General features: G+C 42.8%; 2 protein-coding genes across 2 annotated transcripts in view; one reads left to right on the forward strand and one right to left on the reverse strand.

Moving 5' to 3' along the window:
• LOC134339366 (adhesion G protein-coupled receptor E5-like) overlaps positions 1–16,295 on the forward strand; it is a 137,129-nt gene extending 120,834 nt beyond the window's left edge. Inside the window, exons 18-19 of the mRNA XM_063035806.1 lie at positions 13,214–13,294; positions 15,150–16,295. Coding sequence (XP_062891876.1) covers positions 13,214–13,294; positions 15,150–15,215 — 147 coding nt within the window. The 3' untranslated portion in view covers positions 15,216–16,295. The remainder of the gene's footprint in view (positions 1–13,213; positions 13,295–15,149) is intronic.
• A 4,224-nt stretch (positions 16,296–20,519) lies between these two features.
• Positions 20,520–23,864, reverse strand: part of LOC134339490 (adhesion G protein-coupled receptor E2-like) — a 137,944-nt gene continuing 134,599 nt past the window's right edge. The window contains exon 19 of the mRNA XM_063036045.1: positions 20,520–21,962. Within this exon, the coding sequence (XP_062892115.1) occupies positions 21,930–21,962 (33 nt within the window). The 3' untranslated portion in view covers positions 20,520–21,929. The remainder of the gene's footprint in view (positions 21,963–23,864) is intronic.

Raw genomic sequence — 23,864 nt, forward strand, 5'->3', positions numbered from 1 at the left:
TCAAGAACCTATCTATCTCGATCTTAAATACACCCAATGACTTGGCCTCCACAGCCACTCATGGCAACAGATTCCACAGATTTATCACCCTCTAACTAAAGTAATTTCTCCGCATCTCTGTTCTAAAAGGACGTCCTTCAATCCTGAAGTCATGCCCTCTTGTCGTAGAATCCCCTACCATGGGAAATAACTTTGCCATATCTAATCTGTTCAGGCCTTTTAACATTCGGGATGTTTCTATGAGGTCCCCCCTCATTCTCCCGAACTCCATGGAATACAGCTCAAGAGCTGCCAGACGTTCCTCATACGGTAACCCTTTCATCCCTGGAATCATTCTCGTGAATCTTCTCTGAACCCTATCCAATGTCAGTATATTCATTCTAAAATAAGGAGCCCAAAACTGCACACAATACTCCAAGTGTGGTCTCACGGGTGCCTTAAGAGTCTCAACATCGCATTCCTGCTCTTATATTCCATACCTCTAGTAATGAATGCCAACATTGCATTCGTCTCCTTCACAACCAAATCAACCTGGAGGTTAACTTTTAAGGTATCATTGAAGTCTCTTTGCATCTCTGTATTTTGAATTCTCTCCCCATCAAAATAATTGTCTGCCCATTTATTTCTTCCACCAAAGTGCATTTTCCAAAATTGTATTTCATTTGCTACTTCTTTGCCCATCCCCCTAAATCATTTAAGTCTCTCTGCAGGCTCTGTTTCCTCAACACTACCCGCTCCTCCACCTATCATTGTATCATTGGCAAATTTAGCCACAAATCCATTAATAATGTATTCTAAATATTGACATACATCGTAAAAAGCAGCGGACCCAACACCAACCCCTATGGAACTCTGCTGGTAACCGGCAGCCAGTCAGAATAGGATCCCTTTACTCCCTCTCTCTTTTCTGCTGACCTGCCAATACTCCACCCACTCTAGTAACTTCCCTGTAATTCCATGGGCTCTTATCTTGCTAAACAGCCTCATGTGTGGCACCTTGCCAAAGGGCTTCTGAAAATCAAAGTACACAACATCTACTGCATCTCCTTTGTCTACCTTGCTTGTAAATTCCTCAAAAAATTTCAGTAGGTTTGTCAGGCAGGATTTTCCTTTCAGGAAACCATGCTGGCTTTGGCCTATCTTGCCATGTGCCTCCAGGTAGTTCGTAATCTCATCTCTAACAATTGATTCCGACAACTTCCCAACCACTGATGTCAGGCTAACAGGCCTATAGTTTCCTTTCTGCTGCTTCCCACCCTTCTTAAATAGCACAGTAACATTTGCAAATTCCCAGTCATCCGGTACAATGCCTGAATCTTGAAAGATCATTGTTAATCTCTCAGCAATCTCTCTCGCTACCTCCTTCAGAACCCAAGGGTTCATTCCATCAGGTCCTGGAGATTTATCCACCCTCAGATTATTAAGCTTCCTGAGCACCTTCTCAGTCGTAATTTTCACTGCACAATCTTCACATCCCTGACACTCTTGAATGTCCAGTATACTGCAGATGTCTTCCACTGTGCAATTGTAATTTCCTTTATTCCACTGAAATACTGACACATTTGATTTTATTTTTTCCCTCTCAAATTTCAATGTGAACTCGATCGTATTGTGATCACTAAGGGTTCCTTAACCTTAAGCTCTCTTATCACCTCCGGATCAATGCACAACAACAAGCTGTTCTAAAAAGCCATCCCTTAGACATTCTACAAATTCTCTCTTGTGATCCAGTACTGACCTGGTTTTCCCAAACACGAGGAAATCTGCAGATGCTGGAAATTCAAGCAACACACATCAAAGTTGCAGCTGAAGGGTCCTGACGAAGGGTCTCAGCCCGAAACATCAACTGTACCTCTTCCTAGAGATGCTGCGTTCACCAGCAACTTTGATGTGTGTTGCTGGTTTTCCCAATCCACTTTCATGTTCAAATCCTCAACGATTATCATGACCTTCCCCTTCTGACATGCCTTTTCTATCTCCTGTCGTAATTTGTAATCCACATCCCAGCTGCTGTTTGGAGGCCTGTATATAACTGCCATTAGGGTCCTTTTAACCTTGCCATTTCTTAACTCAACCCATAGAGACTCTATACCTTCCAATCCTATGTCATCTCTTCCCAATGATTTAATATTATTTCTTATACACAGAGCCACACCACGCCCTCTGCCTGTTAACCTATCTTTCCGAAACATCGTGTATCCTTGGACGTTCAGCTCTCAATGGTAGCCAAGTTTCAGAGATGGCCACAACATCATATTTCATAGTCATATTCATAGTCATACTTTATTGATCCTGGCGGAAACTGGTTTTCACTACAGTTGGACCATAAATAATTAAATAGTAATAAAACAATAAATAATTAAATAGTAATATGTAAATTATGCCAGGAAATAAGTCCAGGACCAGCCTATTGGTGCAGGGTGTCTGACCCTCCAAGGGAGGAGTTGTAAAGTTTGATGGCCACAGGCAGGAATGACTTCCTATGACGCTCTGTGTTGCATCTCGGAGGAATGAGTCCCTGGCTGAATGTACTCCTGTGCCCACCCAGTACATTATGTAATGGATGAGAGACATTGTCCAACATGGCATGCAACTTGGACAGCATCCTCTTTTCAGACACCACCGTCAGAAAGTCCAGTTCCATCCCTACAACATCACTGGCCTTACGAATGAGTTTGTTGATTCTGTTTTTGTCTGCTACCCTCAGCCTGCTGCCCCAGCACACAACAGCAAACATGATAGCACTGGCCACCACAGACTCGTAGAACATCCTCAGCATCGTCCGACAGATGTTAAAGGACCTCAGTCTCCTCAGGAAATAGAGATGGCTCTGACCCTTCTTGTAGACAGCCTTAGTGTTCTTTGACCATTCCAGTTTATTGTCAATTTGAATCCCCAGGTATTTATAATCCTCCACCATGTCCACACTGACCCCCTGGATGGAAACAGGGGTCACCGGTGCCTTAGCTCTCCTCAGGTCTACCACCAGCTCCTTAGTCTTTTTCACATTAAGCTGCAGATAATTCTGCTTACACCATGTGACAAAGTTTCCTACCGTAGCCCTGTACTCAGCCTCATCTCCCTTGCTGATGCATCCAACTATGGCAGAGTCATTAGAAAACTTCTGAAGATGACAAGACTCTGTGCAGTAGTTGAAGTCCGAGGTGTAAATGGTGAAGAGAAAGGGAGACAAGACAGTCCCCTGTGGAGCCCCAGTGCTGCTGATCACTCTGTCGGACACACAGTGTTGCGAGCACACGTACTGTGGTCTGCCAGTCAGGTAATCAAGAATCCATGACACCAGGAAAGCAGCCACCTGCATCGCTGTCAGCTTCTCCCCCAGCAGAGCAGGGCGGATGGTGTTGAACGCACTGGAGAAGTCAAAAAACATGACCCTTACAGTGCTCGCTGGCTTGTCCAGGTGGGCATAGACACGGTTCAGTAGGTAGACGAAGGCACCCTCAACTCCTAGTCGGGCTGGTAGGCGAACTGGAGGGGATCTAAGTGTGGTCTAACCATAGGCCGGAGCAGCTCCAGAACAAGTCTTTCCAGGTTCTTCATGATGTGGGAGGTCAATGGAACTGGTCTGTAGTCATTGACGCCGCTAGGGCGTGGCGTCTTCGGCACAGGGACAAGGCAGGATGTCTTTCACAGCACAGGAACCCTCCGGGGCCTCAGGCTCAGGTTGAATACATGGTGAAGTACTCCACATAGCTGAGGAGCACAGGCCTTGAGCACCCTGGTACTGACACCATCCGGTCCAGCAGTCTTGCTTGGGTTGAGACGTTTCAGCTGTCTTCTCACCTGTTCAGCTGTGAAGCCCACCGTGGTGGTTTCGTGTGGGGAAGGGGTGTAGTCATGAGAGCAGGGTGGGAGACTGTGAGAGGGGGGAGTAGGAGGGGAGAGTGGAATATGTGTTGGTTGGGGGCTGACAACAGATGCCAATCTGTAGCTGAATTTTAAGATTTCAAGAGTCCATCAAAGCTACAGTCCATAACCCAGCACTTTAGTATCTCAGACAGGCTTTCTCTCACCACCAAGGGAGAGAGAGATGGATCCTGCAATAATAAGAGTGGGAGACCAGTGAAAATCTTCGATGTTGCTTCGCCAAGCCTCTCAGCTCAGGGACCATCAGGCTCTCACCCTCCATAGAGAGAGAGAGAGAGAGGGATAGATTCTTCCCACAGCATCACCATGATGTCTTGATGCTGTCTTGATGCTTCAGTCAGCAAAATCGGTGAGAAATCAGGTCGGCCTCAGGGCTGCCTCCATGAGGTGCAAGAATATTCCTAGCTGCTTCTGGAGATTTCAAACGGCCAGGCTGCACCCCAGTGCAAAAACCCACTGTTAGCGGAGAATCGTAGTTTGAGCTGTAGATTACTGACTCTGACTGTAGATCCCAGTTACCTTGAAATGAAAAGAAAGACATAGGAAAAGAAAAATAATCTGTTTTGCAAATGGTCTGGAAGAAGTCTCCTGGGTCTACTAAAACCTCTCGTGCCATCTTTCCTTGCTCCTCCCCAGCTGGACAAATGGAAGATGGAATTTAGTGCAGACCAGTGTAAGATGTTGCACTTTGCGAGGACCAACCAGGGTAGGTCTTAAATTGTGAATGGTAGGGCACTGAGGAGTGCCCTAGAACAGAGGGATCTAAGCATACAGATCCAAAATTCCTTGAAAGTGGCATCCCAGGTAGAGATGGTTATAAAGAGAGGTTTTGAAAGATTGGCCTTTATAAATCAATGTATTGAGCACAGGATTTGGGATGTTATGTCAAAATTGTATAAGACATTGGTGAGGCCTAATTTCAAGTATTGTGTGCAGTTTTGGTTGCCTACCTACTAGAAAGATGTAAATAAGATTGAAAGAGTGCAGAGAAAATTTATAAGGAGTTAGAGAGAAAGTTTGCATAGGTTAGCACTTTATTCCCTTGAACATACAAGATTGAGGAGAGATTTGAAAGAGAGATACATAAAATCATGAGTGATATAGATGAGGTAAAATAAAGCAGGCTTTTTCCAATTAGGTTGGGTGATACTACAACTAGAAATCATGGGTTATGGGTGAAAGGTGAAATGTTTAAGGGTGCTGAGAGTGTAACAAGCTGCCGGCACAATTGGTGGATGTGAGTTTGATTTTAATATTCATAAGAAATGTGGATAGGGACATTGGAAGGGAGGGATGTGGAGGGTTATGGTCTGGGGACAGCTCAATGGGACGAGGCAGACCAATGGTTTGACACAGAATAGTTGGGCCAAAAGGCCTGTTTCTGTTCTGTAGTGTTTTATGACTCTGAGTCCAGGAGCAGGATCACTGACAATGGTGCTGGGGAAAGACACATATTCCTAAAATGTCTACAGTGTCATTAGGAGCTGGTATATAAAATGATGAGAGGCCTAGATAGGGAAGATAGCTAGAAACTATTTCCCTTGGTAGAGGCAGCTAAATTTTTAAAGGGATAGGGAGGTAGTTTAAAGGGGATCTGCGATGGAAGTGTTTTACACAGAGTAGCTGGTCTCTAGCAGAGGTGGATGGGCTAGGGACAACATTTAAGAGGCATCTGAAAGATATAGGGCATAGAGGGAAATGGTATTAATGCAGCCAAGTGGAATTTGTATGAACAGATATGGTGATTGGCATGGACAGGATGGGCTGAACGGTCTTTATCTGTGCTGTATCAATCTGACACATGGATGGAAGATGGAACACTTATAATAAAGATGACAACCCCAGCTCCAAACTTCAAAGTAAAATTTATTATCTGAGTACATACATGTCAACACATACAAATCTGAGATTCTTCTTCCTCCGGACATACTTAGCAAATCCATTGAACAGTAACTGTAAGCAGGATGAGTGAACAGCAAGCTATGCAAATGCAAGTATAAACAAAAAGCAATAAATAATGAGGATGCAATAAAAAGACAGAATCCTTAAAGTGAAAGCACTGGTTGTCAGAGCACCAGAAACAGAATGACTGTAGTTATCCACCTTCGTTCAAGAGCCTGATGGCTGAGGGGTAGTAACTGTTCTTGAACCTGATGGTGCCAGTCCTGAGGTACTTCTACCTTCTACCTGATGGCAGTAGTGAGAAAAGAGCATGACCTGAGTGGTGAGGATCTTTGATGATAGATGCTGCTTTACACGGCAACATTTCATGTAGACATGCTCAGTGGTTGAGAGGGTTTTACCAGTGATGTACTAGCTGAATCCACTACCTTTTGTAGGATTTTCCACTCAAAGGCATTGATGTTCCCATACCAGACCATAATGCAGTTAGTCAGCAATCTTTCCAAGACACACCGATAGAAGTTTGCCAAGGTTTTTGATGACATGCCAGATCTTTGCAGACTCCTGAGGAAGTAGAAGCACTGTCATGCTTTGCAAATATATTTATATGATGCGTCCAGGACAGGTCCTCTGAGATAATGACACCCAGGAATTTAAAGTTACTGATCCTCTGAATACTGGCTCACAGACTGGCTCTTGTTTCCCTCTTCTGGTCTACAGTCAGTTTCTTGGTCTTATTAACACTTAGTGAGAGGATGTTGTTATTACACCACTGAGCCAAATTTCCAATCTCCCTCCTGTATGCTGATTCACCACCACTTTTGATGCAGCCCACAACAGCGCACTGATGACATTGTTGTCTCTGAGACAGATGGTCATCATTACAGGTTCCACTTCATCATCTTGAATACACCCTTGGCTGACGGAGTGCAGTGCCATGCTTTAAAGGAGTCACAAAGTGCATGAAAAAAAGATGAAAAGTTGTCCACTGTCGCAGGCAATATTTAACACTCAACCCATGGTGAAAATTCTAAGGTTAGGAGTTAGTAACAACTTTGTGGATAGTAAAGGCAATGGGGTTGTTTATGTAACACTTGTACAGCACCCGTCTTATCGTGTGTGACTAGTCACCACACTCTTTGAGAAAATCAAATTACACTAGGTGCTAGTTGGCCATTAGAAGAATCCAGGTATTAGAAGGAGGCAGTGAATAGAAACCACATACTTCTGGAGATAAGTTTTGGTTATAAGAAAAAAAAACTATGTACAAAATATTTATGAGCAAGAACATTTCAAAATTCTAACATTCTGTTTAGGTTCCAAATCTTAGATATCAAATCACAACAAATTCCTTTTTAATTTGAATCAGTGAAATCCTTTTAATATTCTAATCTCTCGAACTAGTTAGATCTAGTGTTATTCCCAATTTAAAAGTTTACAGACTAAACTTTCCTTTTTACCTATCCCTAGTTAGTTAGAAAACCAAATATAATTCCTATTCTCAGGATTATAGTTAACTTCAGTTTCAGTTCCTTGTCAGTATAGCAACATTTAAATTCAAATTCAAATATTATATATACGCAGTTCTTGCAGAAAATCAAATTTGGATTCTTCGAATGAAAATAAGCTTGTACATCTAACCATATTAAATCCTCTGCATCATTACACATTTCGTCCAGAGCTGGTTTGTCATCTTGGGTGGTTCACCATCTTTTTTCTTGGTTCATTGGATGAAATAGTTGATCATCCACAGAAAGTCAATTCACAAACTTGTACAACAACTTGACCAAATGCCGTGGTATGAGTTTGCAGAACTAATTACCGACTACACAGTAGGGATTTTGGACACTCGTCTCTGCTGATATTGTCTCGTTAAAGCTGCTGTGTATTATAGCCGTAGCATCAATAAATCTTTTATCGCTGTTGTCTCTCCTCCAGGGGTTTCATCCTGAGGTATTCAAGTTAGTAGGGTAAAGGAACTCGCTATTAATTCCAATCTTAACACATTATGTCTTCAGCTTGTAATTGTTGCTGCGTTTCTCTCCTTGTCTGTGGCTGTGTCCAGCCCGACCCACCCTCACATTGTGCTTTTTCCCAAATTTTTTTAAAATCTGTAAACTTCGTTTTCATCTCTCTGCTGTAGAACTTTCTAACATTAGTCATAGTCATACTTTATTGATCCTGGGGGAAATTGGTTTTCGTTGCAGTTGCACCATAAATAATAAATAGTAATAGAACCATAAATAGTTAAATAGTAATATGTAAATAATGCCAGGAAATAAGTCCAGGACCAGCCTATTGGCTCAGGGTGTCTGACCCTCCAAGAGAGGAGTTGTAAAATTTGATGGCCACAGGCAGGAATAACTTCCTATGATGCTCTGTGCTGCATCTCGGAGGAATGAGTCTCTGGCTGAATGTACTCCTGTGCCCACCCAGTACATTATGTAGTAGATGGGAGACATTGACCAAGATGGCATGCAACTTAGACAGCATCCTCTTTTCTGACACCACCGTGAGAGAGTGCAGTTCCATCCCTATAACATCACTGGCCTTACGAATGAGTTTGTTGATTCTGTTGGTGTCTGCTACCCTCAGCCTGCTGCCCCAGCACACAACAGCAAACATGATAGCACTGGCCACCACAGACTCATAGAACATCTTCAGCATCGTCCGGCAGATGTTAAAGGACCTCAGTCTCCTCAGGAAATAGAGACGGCTCTGACCCTTCTTGTAGACAGCCTCAGTGTTCTTTGACCAGTCCAATTTATTGTCAATTCGTATCCCCAGGTATCTGTAATCCTCTACCATGTCCACACTGACCACCTGGATGGAAACAGGGGTCACCAGTACCTTAGCTCTCCTCAGGTCTACCACCAGCTCCTTAGTCTTTTTCACATTAAGCTGCAAATAATTCTGCTCACACCATGTGACAGAGTTTCCTACCGTAGACCTGTACTCAACCTCATCTCCCTTGCTGATGCATCCAACTATCTTTGGGTTTAATTAACCTGGGTTATATTCACATAGCAAAAAGGGTTGGTCACTTGGACTGGGATGAAAATAGATTTCATTGTACAGAAGATTGTAGATGGTTAGAGATGTTTCTGTTAGGTTACTAAAATAGCTCACTGCTTGCCTACATTCCAAGCTAAGTACCATGCCCCTTGGAAATGAAAGATGAAAAGGAGCTGCTTTTTGATCAGGCCAACACCTGAGATTTTAAAGGCAGTTTTGCGGCAATTTCTCTGAGTTGAGGAGCAACCAATCCAAAAAGGGGATTCATTAGTCAAGGCCAATAAGAACAATTCAACTGCAAGAGGAGTAGCTATTCTTTTGAGTGTGCCAGTCTTTAAAGTGTCTGTGGCTCATCAGGTTTTGGAAAGATCACGCTTCGTTGAGGTAGATTGTCTAATAAGTTACGCTCTTTGTTCTTATTTGTTCATTCCGCATCCATTAGTTCATAGTATAGTGAGAATGGTAGTATTTTCTACTCTGTGTGGGATGTTGGAAGTCTGGGAGATTTCTGAGGTAAGCACATCTGCAGCAGGTACAGCTCCTGAGTGAATATATTAAGGAACTAGAGCTGCAGCTTAATGATCTTCAACTCATACCAGTGAATGAGGAGGCGATAGACAGGAGCTACAGGTTGGTAGTTACAACTAAGATGGAGGAAATGGGTAACTGGGTGATAGTCAAGAGAAGAAGGGGAAACACACAACCAGTGCAGAGTACACCTGTGTCTGCTTCCCTCAATAATAAGTGTACAACTTTAGATACTATTAAGGTGGAACAATCTACTGAGGGGAGGGGAGGGTGGGACCACAGTCTGGTGCTGCAGCTTAGAAGAGCAAAGAGATGAAGAGGACTGCAGTGTCGATAGGAGTTTGCTTAGTCTCAGATCAGGTCCGTGACATTCTCAAGGGCACGGCTGAGCATCCAGAAGTCTTGGTATATATAGAAGCCTTGGCACCAACGACATGAGTAGACAAGGTGAGGATGTCCGAAAGAGGGGTTTTAGGAAGCAAGGTAGAAAGCTGAGAAACAGAACCTCCAGAGTGGTAATCTCTGAATTGCTGCCTGTAGGGGTATGAAAAGGGCGATTTGACAGGTGAATACGTGGCTGAGGAACTGGTGCAGGGGGCAGGAGTTCAGATTTATAGATCGACTGGATCTCTTCTGGGGAAGGAATAAGAGAAGGGTTACACCTGAACCTGAGGGGTCCTATATCCTCGCATGCATTTTTGTTAATCCGGTAAATTGGAAAAATCAGTTTGGTTTGGAATTCCAAGAGGAGGAATATCTAGAATGCTTATGAGATGGCTTTTTAGAGCAGCTCGTGGTTGAGCTATTCACCAGAGGATCAGCTATTCTGGACTGGGTGTTGTGTAATGAACTGCAGTTGATCAGAGAGCTTAAGGTAAAAGAACCCTTTGGGGAAAGTGATCATAATAGGGTCAAATTCACCCTGAAACTTGAGAAGAGGAAGCTAAAATCAGATGTATCAGTATTACAGTGGAGTGAAGGAAATTACCAAGGCATGAGAGAGGAGTTGGCTAGAACTCATTGGAGAAGAACACTGGCAGAGGAGCAATGAAATTTCTGGAAGCAATTCGGAAGGCATGGGATATATACATACCAAGGAGGAAAAGTATTCTAAAGGCAAGATGACACATCGATGACTAACAATAAAAGTCAAAGCCAAAGTAAAAGCTAAAGAAAGAGCATATAATAGAGCAACAATTAATGGGGTTAGAGGATTAGGAAGCCTTTAGATACCAACAGAAGGCAACTAAAAAAGTCATTAAGAAGGTAAAGGTGGAATACGAAAGTATGCTAACCAATAATATTAAAGAGGATACCAAAAGTTTTTTTCAGATACAGAAAGTATAAGAGAAAGGCAAAAACATGGATATCAGACCACTGGAAAACGATGCTGGAAAACAGTAGTGGAGGGTGACAAGGAAATGGCGGATGAACTGAATAAGTATTTTGCATCAACCTTTACTGTGGAAGACACTAGCAGTATGGTGGAAGTTCCAGGTGTCAGGGGTCATGAAATGTGTGATGTTAACATGACAAGAGAAGTTTCTTGGGAAACAGGAAGTTCTGAAGGTAGGTAAGTCACATTGTCACCTAGATGGTTTACACCCCAGGATTCAGAAATAGATGGCTGAAGCGATTGTGGAGGTGTTAGTAATGTTCTTTCAGAAATTACGTTATTTGGAAGGGTTCCAGAAGACTGGAGATTTGCAAATGTCACCCCACTCTTCAAGAAGAGACAGAAGCAGAAGAAAGGAAACTTCTGGTCATTTATTCTGCCCTCACTGGTTGGGAAGATGTGTTAGAGTCAATTGTTAGGAATATGGTTTTAGGATACTTGGAGGCAATTGACAAGAGAATCCTCAAAATTTTCCTCAAAAGAAAATTTCGCCTGACAAATCTTTTGAATTCTTTGCAGAAATAACAAGCAGAAGAATCAGTTAATGTTGTGTACTTGGATTTTCAGAAGGCACACATGAGACTACTTAACAAGCATGGTATTACAGGAAGGATTCTAGCATGGATAAAGCAGTGGATGATTGGCAGGAGGAAAAGACTGGGAATAAAGGGAGCCTTTTCTAGTTGGCTGTCAGTGACACATGGTGTTCCACAAAGTACTGTGTTGGGATCGATGCTTTTTACATTGTATGTCAATGATTTGGATGATGGACTTGATGACTTTGTTGCAAAGTTTGCAGACAATATAGAGATAGGTGGGGGGGACAAATAGTTTTGAGGAAATAGGGAGGCTACAGAAGGGTTTTGACACATTAGGAGAATGGGCAAAGAAGTGGCCAATGGAATACAGTATCGGTAAGTGTATGGTCATACACTTTGGTAGAAGAAATGAAAGGGTTGACTATATTCTAAATGGAGACGGAATACAAAAAACCAAGGTGCAATGGGACTTTGGAGTCCTTGTGCAGGATTCCCTAATGATTAATTGACCAGTTTTGGGCCCCTTATCTTACAAAGGATATATATAAAAAACTGGAGAGAGTTTGAAGGAAATTCATGAAAATGATTCTAGAAATAAATGGCTTGTCATGAAGAGCGTTTAATGGCTCTGAGCCTGTATTCAGAGTCAGGTTTAATATCATCGGCATGTGACATTAAATTTCCTAACTTAGCAGCAACAGTTCAATGCAATACATAATATAGAAGGAAAATAACAGAATATAATAATAAATAAATCAATAACTAAATCAATTACACTATATGTATATTGAATAGATTAAAAATTGTGCAAAAACAGAAATGCTATATATTTAAAAAGCTGAGGCAATGTCCAAGGGTTCAATGTCTATTTGAGATTCGGATGGCAGAGGGGAAGAAGCTGTCCCTGAATCACTGAGTGTGTGCCTTCAGGCTTCTGTACCTCCTAACAGTGAGAAAAGGGTATGCCCTGGGTGCTGGAGGTCCTTAATGATGGACACTGCCTTTCTGAGACACTGCTCCTTGAAGCTGTCCTGGGTATTTTGTAGGCTAGTACACAAGATTGAGCTGACTAAATTTACAACCCTCTGCAGCTTCTTTTGGTCCTGTGAAGACACCCCCCCCCCCATACCAGACAGTGATGCAGCATTCTGACAGGCTCTCCACAGTACATCTATGGAAGTTTTTGAGTGTATTTGTTGACATACCAAATTTCTTCAAATTTCTACTGACATGTATCCGCTTTTTTACCTTCTTTATAACTGCATTGTTATGTTGGGACCAGGTTAGATCCTCAGAGATCTTAATATCCAGAAACTTGAAACTGCTCACTCTCTCCACTTCTGATTCACTAGGTATTCTCGTATTCACTGGAATTCAGAAGAATGAGGGGTAATCTAATTAAAACCTATCGAATGGTAAAAGGCCTTGATAGAGTCTATTTGGAGAGGATGCTTCCAATGGTGTGAGTGTCTAAGACTAGAGGGGCATTCTTTTAGAGCAGGAATGAGGTGGAATTCTTTTAGTCAGAGAGTGGTGAATTTGTGGAATTCATTGCCATAGGCAGCTGTGGAGCTGCAGAGGCTAATAGAATCTTGATTGGTCAGGGCATGAAGAGATACAGGGAGAAGGAAAGAGATTGGGGCTGAGAGGCAAAATGAATCAGCCGTGATGAAATAGTGGAGCAGATCTGATGGGCCAAATAGCCTAATTCTGCTCCTATATCTTATGGTCTTATGATGTCCAGGGAAGGGTAATTCATACTGACATGGAACCAACGTGTGAAGGCGCTGGAAGGGATGGCAACCTGAGTGTTGGGAAAGTGGTGGAGTGAAGACCAAAGTTATATTTATGGAATGTGAGTCCAATACTCCAGAGAGAATTGATATTGGCTGTATTGAGACCTTTTAGCATCTACACTTTTTAATTTCTTGCCTTCTCTCAACAGGTTCGCACAGAGTTATGGAACCGTCTTAGCAACATCTCAACAGGCATGAGTGTCGACACCAGGAAGGGCACCAACTGGAAGGTGAGGGCTGTGGACACCAGTAATACATTTGTAGATACTGCAGTCAGTAGGTCAGTGAAGGGGAGAGGGAGCGAAGCTAGGGTGGAGGGCCAATGTTTAGAGGGTTTTGCATTTTGGCAGAAAAATGAGGTGTATACGAGGCAGAAAGTGCCATGGTCCGGATCGGGGTCCCTTTAAATTTAGCTTGTTTATGTTATGATCCGGACCGTTGATTCCCTGTTTTCCCGTATCCCTCGACTTTGGTGATTAGAGGCAATTAACACTCGGCTGAACTGGTAGTTTATAGTCTCCGGCTTTCAGCCCTTCAGTGCGGGAGTGTCTGCAAAGACATGGCGTGCCAATGTCATCTGGCCGGAGCAAGCCTTGTCTCCGCCCGAAGCGAGTGTCGGTAATTCGCCTTTCCTCACCGGAGCAACCCTGCCCATTTATCGCGCTGAAGCAAGCCTGCAAAGTTTCCTCATCAAGGTGGGTCCGTCAGTTAACCCGCCAGAGAGAATCAAGAGCCGCTGTCTACTGTTCCCGGGCCGAGTCAAGAGCTCGGCACTACCCGGAGGTTCCAAGCACCATGTCCTGGCTCCGGCGGCATCCAAGTACCATGTCAAGTCCTGGCCCTGGCAGCTTCCCAGTTCTGAGTCTAGTCCTGGCCCTGGCAGTCTGTGATTCCTGTCCTACCCCCTTGTCTGAATCCCTTCTTTGCCCCTCTCGCCTCTAGCCCTTGTCTGCAGCCCCCGCCTGCACTTCGGTCTAGTTCCATCACCGGAGCTAGATAGGTACTGTCTGGTGTTCATTCGTGTTGGTCTTGTCTTGTCTGGTCCTCGCCTCCATGGGGTAAGTCAGGCCATTTTGCCGTTGCCCCGCGGGGAGTCATGTCTTGTCGTGTCTTGTCCTCACCTCTGTGGGGTAGGTCAGGCCGTCTTGCCATTGCCCCACGGAGGGTCATGAGTCCCAGCCCTATGTCCTGCACCCAAGGAGGGGTCCCGACTCTGTGTTCTGTGTATGTGTCCATGGTTCCATGTACCTGCTCCCCGAGACCAAGGCTGTGTGTTCCCATGTTCCTCCTCTCCCTAGCGCATGTCATGTCCTTGCCTGGTTCTGGGGTTCGAGCCAGAGGCAAGACCCAGGTACCAGTTCCTTGCCCAATCTCTGGCTCGGAGTCCATACCCTAGCCTCTTCAAGTCTCCTCTAGTTCTGGGAGCTGATCCCGAGTCCTAGCCCAGACCCTTGGTCCCAGGCTGGTCGTAGTCTCGGTCCTTGTCCAGTTCGCTACTCCTGCTCCTGCCTAGCTCTCATGGTATCGAACAATAAACTAAATCTACGTAACCTCACAAGATTTGTCTTGCATTTGGGTCCACCCTTGCTCCCAAAGCCCCCGCTCATTGTGACAGAAAGACTTGTTCTGGACGTGTAAAACCTTCATGCTAATGGAGGAACAGTATTCTTGTGATTGATCTGTGTTCTGCTGGGATGTTCTGTGAAGCTCCTGGGACATTGACCACACTGGGAGCACAGACTAAACTCCAGAAAGACCACTATTGCTAGTGGAGACATTCATCTTCATTTCACAGCCCTCTCACCCCCTTTCTGGTCCATTACTGCCTCTTCTTTGCACTGTCCTCTGCAGCAAGTTGGTAAATTGTCATCCAGTGGCTTTGCTCAGAGACAGATATCTCTAACATTCTTCCACTCAGCAGTATACATCACAGCTGGGAATGTTTCGGTCTTCAAATGACCCAACAAATATTTTATGATACTATCAGCTCCTAATGTCATGTGAACTATTTTGTTGTGAACAAATCAAGGTTCATAGAAGGCAGAGTCAGCCCTTTAATAAATTTTCCTTTTCATTTCATTTCAGGGCTTGCAGAATTCACAAGAGTCCAACAATTTCAAATCAACTACAAACGTCGTTACTTACAGCTGAGAATCTGAAGTTCTCTTTGGCTTCTTGCTTTGATGTAACTACCCTTCCCATTTTAACCTTGTATCTCGAGCTGTTGCAACTTCACTACACTTACACAGAGCTTGGGTCATTCAGCCGTTCTCACTCTCTACTGTGTCTGCTTTTAACTCTGGTCTCTTCAGTCTTCTCTTTAACATCAACTGCCATACGAACAGTTTAACTCTGTAGGAAATAATTAGTCTTTGACTGATAGTCACGGCTACCTGGTCATCTGTACTCCCTTCTGTCATCCCCTTCAATGCAGGCAAAATCATGATAGAGGCAAATTCTTTGAACTAACCCTCCCTAATCATTACCCGCCTCAATTCTAACCTCCCCTACCCAAGCTCAACCCTCCACTACACAGCAGTCATCCTGTACACAAACTAAGCTTTCCTCTCACATGTACATTATCTTTGCTGTCCGCCAGAAGAGTATCTCCAATATTACTTTATTGACACATATAATACTGTCTTAAACCTAAACACTTGCAGCCTCCATAACTCATCCTAACCTTACACAAACCATGGTCCTACTTTGTTAGATTAACTTTTTGATTTCCATTCTATCCTGTCCCATCCCATCTGTCTTTATATAACCCTAACAAGCCTTCTTTATCAAAACCTGTACCTTCCTTTGCTCCACCACCAACCATTTCTACCCCAACATTATTGTAGATAAGATCTTCTGACTTTAACCCAGAGACTCAGATAAATGAGAGTGGTCCCCTGATATGTGCAAAGGTGAACCAACTGGGCAATCAAGATTTGATTTTTGTTTACCACGTTGTTCTGTTGTGCACAAATTAACTGCCATTTACTTGATATTACAATATTAGTTAATCTGAAAATATTCTTTAATGACATTGCAATGTCCAGCAGTTCCAAACGATTCTACATAATGCAATTTGCAGAACCATGGAGGTTTACAGAACCACAGGAATCCATTCGAGCTATTATGTTGTATCCCCTACAGATGCAGAGACAACACAATGCAGGTTTAGCTCAAACTCAACATCAATGCCCATTATTACCCTATGGTATAAACTGGCTAGTACAAAGGAATATCAGGAAAATGAAGGAGTGCAAGGCACTTCTCCCACCACTCCGAAGATCTTGAGTTGGTAGTTATATTCTGATGTATCAAACTGTTTGGACCTCCTGTAACAATTTAAAATTGCGCAGCCAAACCCAAATTGTGATGTTGCATAGCACTATTTTTGGGTTGAAAGCAAGTAGTTATTAATGATATAAATACAGACATTTAATAATCACCTTTGTGCTTTCATTTGCATAGCTAATTAACATAGATTAGACTTAAATATGAGAAATGTTGATTTTAATATTTTTCATTTTAAAATACATAAGGATTTGATTATATATTCTATTATTATTGCTACTACTCTTTAGAACTGCTATAGTGAACAAAGCTATAACCTTGAGTTCCATAAATACCTGTTAAATGTACCTTGTTAGTCTCGTCTCTTTCTATGGTTAAGTAGCTTTCAAATAAAGCAGGATTTCTGCTAATGTTCAGAATATTTACTCCATGTATCTCTTCTCATTCTTTGCTGAAAATTATTAAATGGGTTTGTCACTCAATAATGATGCTCCATTACATATAGAATGGTCTGGACAAGCAATGGCTGACTGGACTTGGGAAGGATCTGCCTGGGAGAGTGTTGATGGCCAAACAGTGTAATGATGGACACTATTTCAAATCATAGAACCACTGTCTAGTTTGTTTAATTTGCGAAACTGCAGTATCATCATGATGCATGAAGGCAAGGAGCAGTAGGTGGTGTTGGTTGCTTGAATTGACCACGATTATACCTTTCATCAGATGTGTGAATGCTGCTTCTGTCGTAAGGTGTTCGATGATAATATATTTTATCAGTGTCCATCAAACAAGGCCTGAAATTATTTGCTACTCAAGTTAATAATTGTGTGGTACTTAGTTAATAAAAAGCATGGAGCTCCTGTTGTCAGGCTAATAATTATCTTTCAACTAGCACTGTAGATCATAGAATTCTACAGCACAGAACCATGGTCCTTTCAGCCCATCTCTTTCATACCAACTATGATCTACAGTACATGGACCCTACTTAAAACATAGAAAACCTAGAAAATCTACGGCACAATACAGGCCTTTTGGTCCACAATGCTGTGCTGAACTTACTTTAGAAATTACCTAGTGCTACCCATAGCCCACTATTTTCTAAGCTCCATGTACCTATCCAGGAGTCTCTTAAAAGACCCTATCGTATTCCCCTCCACCACCGTTGCCAGCAGCCCATTCCACGCACTCTCTACTCTCTGTGTAAAAAAAAGAAAAAAAAAAACAACTTAGCCCTAACAACTCCTCTGTACCTATTTCCAAGCACCTTAAAATTGTGCCCTCTCGTGTTAGCCATTTCAACCCTGAGAAAAACTACTACTACGTCGACTCAGGCCTAGGGGGCCGGCATCAGGCAAATAAGGCAAGGCCTGGGAAAAAGCTTCTGACTATCCATATGATCAATGCCTTTCATCATCAATTACCTGCATTAGATCCATATCTATCACTCCAATCCTATCTAAGAACCTTCCAGATGCCCTTTAAACATTGTAATTGTACCTGCTTCCACCACCTACTTTGGCAGCTCATTCTAGATGTGCAATGATCTGGCAGTGATAAGGTTAAGGAAACCTTAGGGAACAGTGATCACAATATGATCGTGCTCACTCGAAAATTTGAGAAGGAGAAACTGTATTCCAATGTGTTGGTATTTTAGTGGAATAAAGGAAATTACAATGGCATGAGAGGGATACTGACCAAAGTTGACTGGAAAGGGACTCTAGCAGGAAGGACAGCAGAGCAGCAATGGTTGGAGTTTCTGTGAAAAATGGAGAAAGTGCAAGATAGATATATTCCAAAGAAGAAGACATTTTCAAATAGAAGAAGGACACTACCGTGGCTGACAAGTGAAGTCAGAGCCAAAATAAAAGGAAAAGACAGGGTATACAAGGAAGCCAGAGCTAATGGGAAGATAGAGGGTTGGGGGGCTTTTAAAAACTTGCAGAAGGAAAATAGGAAGGTCATTAGGAAGGAAAAGATGAATTATGAAAAGAAGTTTGTGACTAATATCAAAGAAGATACTAAAACCTTTTTTAAGTATATAAAGGGTAAAAGAGAGTTGAGGGTAGATATAGGACCAATAGAAAATGATGCTGGAGATATTGTAATGAGAGACGCAGAGATGGCAAAGGAATTGAATGCCTATTTTGCATCAGTCTTCACAGTGGAAGACACCTGCAGTATACTGGACATTCAAGAGCTTCAGGGAAGTGAATTATGTGCAGTGAATATTATGACTGAGAAGGTGCTCAGGAAGCTTAGCGGCCTGAGGGTGAAGTAATCTCCTGGACGTGATGGAATGCACCACTGGGTTCTGAAGGAAGCAGCTGGAGAGGTTAAGTAGGTATTAACAATGATCTTTCAAGAATCGATAGATTCTGGCATTGTACCTGATTTTCAGATGTTACTCTGCTATTTAAGAAGGTGTAGGAGGTAGTAGGAAGGAAACTATAGACCTGTTAGCCAGACATCACTGGTTGGGATGTAGTTGGAATCGATTATTAGAGATGAGATTACGAACTACCTGGAGGCACTTGAGAAAATAGGTCAAAGCCAGCATGGTTTCCTGAAAGAAAAATCCTGCCCGACTAACCTACTGTAATCCTTGGAGAAAATTACAAACAGGGTAGACAAAGGAGATGCAGTAGATGTGCTGTACTTGGATTTTCAGAAGGCCTTTGACAAGGTGCCACACATGAGGCTGCTTATCAAGATAAAAGCCCATGGAATTACAGGGAAGTTACTAGCATGGTTAGGGCATTGGCTGATTGGCAGAAAACAGAGAGTGGGAATAAAGGGATCTGATTCTGGTTGGCTGACAGTTACCAGTGGAGTTCCACAGGGGTCGGTGTTGGGACTGCTGCTTTTTATAATGTACATCAATGATTTGGAGTATGGGATCAATGGATTTGTGGCTAAATTTGCTGATAATACAAAGATAACTGGAGCAGCAGGTAGTGTTGAGGAAACAGAGAGCCCACAGACATACTTAGATAGTTTAGGGGAATGGGCAAAGTGGCAAATGAAATACAATGTTGGAAAGTGTATGGTCATAAACCTTGGTGGAAGATATAAGTAGGCAGACTATTATTTAGATGTGGAGAGAAGTCAAAATGTAGAGATCTAAAGTCCTTGTGCAGGACATCCTGAAGGTTAACCTCCAGTTTGTGTTGGTGGTGCAGAAGACAAATGCAAAGTTGGCATTCATTTCTAGAGGTATAGAATATAACAACAGGAATGTGATGTTGAAGCTCTATAAGGCACTTGTGAGACCACACTTGGAGTATTATGCGAAGTTTTGGGCTCCTTATTTTAGAAAGGATATACTGACATTGGAGAGGGTTCAGAGAAGATTCACGAGAATGATTCCAGGAATGAAAGGGTTACCATATGAGAAATGTTCGGCAGCTCTTGGACTGTATTCCATGGAGTTCAGGAGAATGAGGGGGGGATCTCATTGAAACATTCCAAATGTTAAAAGATTAGATGTGGCAAAGTTATTTCCCATGGTAAGGGAGTCTAGGACAAGACTGCACAAATTCAGGATTGAAGGATGCCCATTTAGAACAGAGATGCAGAGAAATTACTTCAGTGAGAGGGTGGTAAATCTGTGGAATTTGTTGCCACGAGCGGCTGTGGAGGCCAAGTTATTGGGTGAATTGAAGGCAGAGATAGATAGGTTCTTTTTGGCCAGGGCATCAAAGGATATGGGGAGAAGGCAGGGGAGTGGGGATGACTGGAAGAATTAGATCAGCCCATGATTGAATGTCGTGGCAGTCTCAATAGGCTGAATGGCCTGCTTCTGCTCCTATATCTTACGGTCTTATAGATCACCACTACCTTTGTGTGGCAAAACCTACTCCTCAGGTCTCCTTAAACTTTCATCCCATCACCTTATATCCATGCCCTTTATTTCCAGATTCTTTCATCTTGTGGAAAAGATTTTGATAATCCATCCTGTCTATATAGAACTTATTACTTTACAAGCACCAATCAAGATAGGGGGGCTAAAAGTGGCCATGAGATATCCTTGGCAATTAGGAAGGGAGAGATTTTAGATCTAGTTTGATTAAAATTAGTTTTAATTTCAATTCCACCCTCAGTTATTTGCTCAGTTATTAGAAGCACTTAAGAACCTTTGAAAATAAACATATTAACAGGAACTGCAGATAATTTCATATTTTTATTAAATCAAAGCATTGCATTTTTCAGAAGTTATTTATTTCCACACTCAGTGTACTATATAATAGAGTACAAACAGATTTACCAGCATACCATCCTGCTTCTTGAACAGAGTGAACAGCATTTGTCTCATCTGCAGCAGTTACTATCAAACTTGGGCCAAGGGGAGACATGAACCATGTCCATGTTTCACTTTTGGCTGCTGTTTCATTAATCAGCCTCGGGCAAGCCCAAAATTCAGTGTTCAATCCCCAGCTGTCTTTGAGAATGTGATGATGGGAAATCCCTTTGTGAACTACTCTGTGCATATTCAATATGCCTGAGAGGATAGTTGCAAATTATTGCCCCAGTGATCTGCTTTCTGATGCTGACATGAGGAATCAGGAGGAGATGTTGTTCCTATGCAGCAGCTGCTTCTAACTGGCAGTGGAGACCTTGTTGTCTTTTGCTGCTGAGGAATTTCTACTCCATCCTAATCTGGGCCAACTCTGGTTTCTTGCCTAGTGGTGGCAAGAGCCAGAATATTCCTGTCGGATTTAACCCATTGTCACTCTTGTTAGACACTGCAAACATCATCTGTTAAACAGAAACTCAGACATACCAGAGCCAGTCAGGGGATGGCATCGTCAGTGTGAATCTGCAATGTGTTTTTGCTGGCTCTTGAAAGTCCCCCATTATGACTGGCTATGATGGTCATAATATTGTGTCACCAAAGCAGTAGCATCCAAAAGCCAAATGAGGAGCTGTTTTTATATGAACTGGTTTAAATAGGTTAGCAGACACTCAAGGGTCAGAGCAAGGTGTGGTTGGATAGTGGATGAAGCGTGCTTGACTATTGAACAATAACTCAACACAAAATATCCCACACATCCACAGGAATTCTTTACCAATGCAAACTCCTTCCAATACCAGCTGAGTGCCAATCCTTTCCTTCCTCACCTTCTCGTGGCTGTTCCTGAAGTTGTGACACCTTTCCAACCTCTGTCCAAACATCACCAGTTAGACATTCACTGAACTTAAATTCAAAGAGAGCTTCATCAGATCTGCCCGTGATAGTGCTTGAAATGTAAGGGAATTCCTTGCTTTCCCCAGGAATCAGACTGGTATTGTTGCACACGTTATTGTACAGTCTAGTCCTATTTTAGGAACCTGATGAACTCAAGTTACAGGTAAGGTGATTTGAAACAGAGAGCTGAAACAACCAAACTCTCAGACAGCAAAGTTTTCCCTTTCTGAAGTTTGTACAAATTTCTACAGTGCGATGGAGGTAAGAAAGAGAAAGATGGCGACAGTGATGGGGCATTCTCCGATGACAGTGCCAAGCAAAGTAAGTCAGTGCGATGCTGCTCCTGTGCTCTCTTGCGCTTTGTAAGCAGCTGCAGGCTCACATCCTGTCATTCACATCCCTGTCTCGTGTGTGATTTTTAGGCTCTGTAAGAAAACAGATGAGACTGTCAGGAGCTGAAATTCAACACACAGTCTGTCCTATACATGCCAGTTTGGGTAATATTCGAACACACGAAGTACGCTGTATGAGCCCTGATAGCAACTGCACAACTCAGCTTACAAGCTGAAGAGAACTAATATAAACCTGTCGGGCTGTCAGGAGGCATCTCAATTCTCGAGGGATATTTGGGGAGAATGTGTGATGCAGTGGGTGAGGATTGTGTGAGTGCTACATATGGTAGCCATGTGCACAATCTGTGGGTGTGAGCGTGTGGGGTGGATCTGTGGTGGAGATGTATGATAGTGAATGAAAGAGAAGATAGTTCAGGTTTATATGGGAGGAGGGTGTGGGGGAGCATTAGAGGGAATGTGAGTTGGTGTATATAGGGGAATGTGTGGGGAAGTATTAAGGGTAGTGTGCAAGGGAGAGGGCAGGAGAGTGTCGAGGAGCATGAGGAGGTCATGAGGGGAGTGTGTGGGGAAGAATGCAGGAAGGTGTGAGAGCGAGAGTATGGGCAGCAGTGGAAGAGGCAGAGGGTAGAGTGATGGAAAGGGCAGAGACACCGGTGGAACAGTATGAAATTAACTGAGGCAACCTGAGAGAACAGGTGAGCAACGAACTTAGTCGTTGGGATTTAGTAGAGGATGAGGGTGGTTTGGTGCAGATGTGGTGGTGTATGGCAATGGTGACCCCACATATTCAATAGTCACAGGAGAATGTGTTGCTCATCAATGCTGAAAGATCAAACTTTCAATAATTAATCTGGAGGAATAAAGTTCTCTTGACTGGCAGATACAAATGGTAATATTCCAGTTAAGGACAGGTGAAGGTACGAACAGTCCATTTAATGGGAACAGCTACAGGCCTTCACTCCTTATTCTGGCACTGTTTCCAACCTCTGTAATCCAAGCACACAAATATGATTATTCCTGTGCCTCTCACTGAAATCTCATGTGTATTGAACACCTCACTCAGCTTCTGGGGCATAAAGTTTACACACAGAGTTTCTCATTCGCAAATCCATCATGCAAACCCAGAATGTATTGCTCAATATAATTGTGTAATTTTTATTGTAAACAGTTGCTTTGCTAGTGAAAGAAAGCTGTGGCTTATATGAAGTATCTTCCATGAACTCAGTATTTCCCAAATACCTCACAGCCAGTGCAATACTTTAGAAGTTTATGATCATGAAGCAGGATATTGAATGACCATGTAAAAATCCAGCAAATAGACTGAATGTAGGGAAGTGTGAGGTCACACACTTCAGTAAGAGGAATCAAAAGTTGGATTATTATCTAAATCAAGAGAGACTGGAAATGGGTTCAGAGGGATCGAGGTATTCCAGAGCATGTAGAGCAAAATGTCAGTAGACTGCTCCAAGAAGTCAATTAAGATGGTAAGCAATCATGTTTACTATCTTTACTGCAAGGGGGTTGAGGTTGAAGAATATAGAGGTTTTATTTCAGTCATAGTGTTTCTGAGTCCATGCCTTCGAATATTGCACTATACTTCAGCCCCTTTACTGAGAAAAATGTATAGTATCTTTGGACAGTGACTGAGCTAATTCCTGGGAAGTCCTATCCAGAGTGGCTTGATGGTTGGCTTTGTATTCTTGGAGTTTGGAAGAAAGAGGGGTGACCTCATTCAAACAGCTAAGATCCTCAGGGAAGATGCTGAGATGTTCTCCCTAGAGGGGGAGTTGAAAAGCAGGGGGATATAGCAACAGAATAAGGGGTTTAACCCGAGGTGTGGAAAAACCTCTTTCCTTAAAGGGTGGTCAACCTGTGGAATTCTTTGCCCATAAGAATTAGAGTATGTAAAGGCCAAATTATCAGAAAATTGAAGGGGGAGATAGATGAATATTTGAAAGGTCAAGAAATTGATGG

The sequence above is a fragment of the Mobula hypostoma genome, chromosome 29 (genome assembly GCF_963921235.1).
Source record: "Mobula hypostoma chromosome 29, sMobHyp1.1, whole genome shotgun sequence".
NCBI lineage: Eukaryota > Metazoa > Chordata > Chondrichthyes > Myliobatiformes > Myliobatidae > Mobula > Mobula hypostoma.